General features: G+C 53.0%; 1 protein-coding gene across 1 annotated transcript; it reads right to left on the minus strand.

Moving 5' to 3' along the window:
• Nucleotides 1-902: 902 nt before the first annotated feature.
• On the minus strand, nt 903-2,650 carry TRAPPC1 (trafficking protein particle complex subunit 1). The gene is made up of 5 exons (XM_045487352.1): nt 2,541-2,650; nt 2,333-2,431; nt 2,107-2,177; nt 1,611-1,749; nt 903-1,310 (listed from the first exon to the last, which is right to left on the minus strand). Exons 2-5 carry the CDS (start codon nt 2,429-2,431, stop codon nt 1,182-1,184), a joined length of 438 nt encoding a protein of 145 aa, XP_045343308.1. The 5' UTR covers nt 2,541-2,650; the 3' UTR covers nt 903-1,181.
• Between the last annotated feature and the right edge of the window lie 10 nt (nt 2,651-2,660).

Genomic DNA, 2,660 nt, shown 5'->3' on the forward strand with positions numbered 1-2,660 from the left:
GCGACAGTTTTGACTGTCACCCCTGGGGTTGGGGGGTGGGGATGTGCTATCAGCAGCTAGTGAGTGGCGGCCAGGACAAAACGCAGGACAGCCCCTTTGCCCCTAACAAGGGTTTATCCAGTCCAAAATGCCAACGCATACGGTCCCCACTTCTGGTTTGACTTACATTTTTTTAAATTTATGATGGTGCAAAAGCAATAGGCATTCAGTAGAAATCATACTCTGAATTTTGATCTTTCTGGGCTAGTAATATACTGTATGATACCTCTCTCCTGATGCAGGGCTGTGGCAGGAAGCCTCAGCTCCCAGTCAGCCACTGGATCACAAGGGTAAACCACTGATACACTTACATCGTGCTGTTTTTTACTTTCAGTATAGTATTCAGAAAATCACATGAGAGGCACCTGGGTGGCTCAGTCTGTTGAGCAGCAGTCCAACTCTCGATTTCACCTCGGGTCATGGTCCCAGGTTCGTGGGATTGAGCTCCGTGCCAAGCTCCACGCTCTGCGTGGAGCCTGCTTAAGAGTCTCTCTTTCTCTCCCTCTGCCCCCTCCCCCTACACTCTCTCTCTAAAATAAAAACATAAATAAAAAAATAAAATAAAAACATAAATCACATGACCTACTCAACACTATTATAAAATAGGCTTTGTGTTAGATAATTTTGCCCAACCATAGACTAATGTAAGTGTTCTGAGCACATGTGAGGTAGGCTAGGCTATGTTATGATGTTTGGTAGGTGTATGACATGCATTTTCGACTTACGACATTTTAAACTTACAACGGGTTTATCTGGACATAACCCATGACAAAGCCTCTTTACAGGCTCAGGGGATGTGGCCACCCTGGTTAATGCCTTCGTGAGTGGGGCAGGACCCCAATCAACCACTCAAACTGACACGCTTAGGCTGCGAAGGTTACCAAAAGTTTATTCTGTACTTTTGCAGCATCAGGTAGGAGATAAAACTAGAGAGGGCCTGGTTTGGAGGTGTGAGGATTCCTGCGGGCTTCCTGCCTGGGCCGGGAGGGCACCAGGGAGGGCTTTAGGCTGTTGTCCTGGGAGGGCTGCTGGGGAGCTTGAGGGGGTAGAGGGGCATGCAGTGGGAGCCCTCACGTCAAACAGGTTAGGCAGCGCCCCAGGCAGACAGCGATTCTCCTGGCGGGTGAGGTAGAGTGCTTCCTTCAGCCAGCCCGGGCAGAGAAGAAAGGCAGAGAGCGGACGTAGGAGTCCAGTCGGGAGCGGAAGAGCTCACTTTGCACAGTTTGGCCCAGCGGGCACAGGGGATTCTTCACCACCAGCTCCACATACAGCTATGGAGGGGAAGGGTGTTAGAGCCAGGCTTTGTAACTTCTTATTTTCAACCCCAAACCTAGTATATAACCTCAGGGGTGTGTGAATGCAAAAGGATTAAGGGCTGGGAGTCAAGCCCTTCCTGAGGAGAAAGCAGTGGTGTTTAAGGACATAAAGAGTCCCCAGGAAACTCCTGACTTCAACAGAGCTATGATACAGTAAGATTAGGGCAGGGAAGCGGAAGGAGTCTTGAGGCTCTAAGTGGCCCTGGCTGTTGAGGAGCTTGAGGGGAAGGAAGGGTCCCGGGGGCTGGCACTGACCGCACTGTAGATGTGATGCAGTACATCTCGGATGGGTCCGACGCCCAAGTCAGTATTCATGACAACCTTGATCCCAGTGGGTGTCTCGTAGTAATGAAGTTTGTAACGGCTAGTTTGGAAGGCCAGGAAGCCGTCCTTCCTGCAGAGATGATGAGGACGTTAAGGAATGGGAGCATAATCTCTCCCAAAGAGATACTTTAGATCCCGTCTAGGCGGACTCCCTAAACACCTCATTTGTAGGAGCCTCATTTGGTAAAGACACCTCCCATTTTCACCCCTCAATTCGGCCCCTGCATGCAACCTCTCTACCTTCAGATCTTCCCCACCCCCCGTTCTGGCCAGCCCCAGCACTCTCGCTCCAGACTCAGCCCCTCTCTCAATGTCTCCTTCCCCTCTCTTGGGGTCCAATGTCTCTTCCACTCCACAAAGTCTCCCGCACTCCCAAATTTCCAAGACTGGCCCTCCTTCCCTCAACATCCCTTTTGACTCAGCGTACATGTCTAGCGGGGACATCTTGCTGACAAAGGAGCGGATAGAGAAGAGCATGCCGTACATCAGCTTGTATTCCTAGGGGAGAGGGACAGAGTTAGTTAGCTCTCGGTTGTTGAAGGAGACGGGGTAGGGGTGGGAACCAGCCGGGGTTTGGAGAGGAAGGGCTGGGCTGGGACTGTGTGCGTTTGGAGATGCGAGGTCACCCGGATTGCGCGGGGCCCTCTCGTCACCTCCTCTTTGGGGATCCCCGCTTGCTTCTTGCGGTGCCACTCGCTGTAGTGCAGACACACTCCATTCCGGTCAAACAGGTACAGGTTGTGAACAGTCATCTGCAGGGCAGGGAATGTAAGCCTCGCTCCGAGACCGCCCACAGCCCCGGTGCTCCAGCTTTCGGCCCCTGACTCCCCCAGCTGGCGGGAACCCCTCCCCCGGACTCACCGGAACTGCTCCAGTGCCCGTCACTAGATACTTCCGGTTTTTTGCGGCGCCCCGCCCAACCCGCTCCCCCACAGCAGTGGCGGGGCGCTAACTCCGCCCCATACTTCCCCCAGCCAATCC

Source organism: Leopardus geoffroyi, chromosome E1 (genome assembly GCF_018350155.1).
Source record: "Leopardus geoffroyi isolate Oge1 chromosome E1, O.geoffroyi_Oge1_pat1.0, whole genome shotgun sequence".
NCBI lineage: Eukaryota > Metazoa > Chordata > Mammalia > Carnivora > Felidae > Leopardus > Leopardus geoffroyi.

Bases quoted from the DNA above. Each gene is read 5' to 3' on its own strand.
- TRAPPC1 (XM_045487352.1), bottom strand. From the start codon at position 2,431: ATGACTGTTCACAACCTGTACCTGTTTGACCGGAATGGAGTGTGTCTG. The intron at 1,750-2,106 runs GTACGCTGAGTC...TCATCTCTGCAG, and splicing joins AAGATGTCCCCGCTAGACAT to GAAGGACGGCTTCCTGGCCT. The intron at 1,311-1,610 runs GTCAGTGCCAGC...TCCCCTCCATAG, and splicing joins TGCATCACATCTACAGTGCG to CTGTATGTGGAGCTGGTGGT.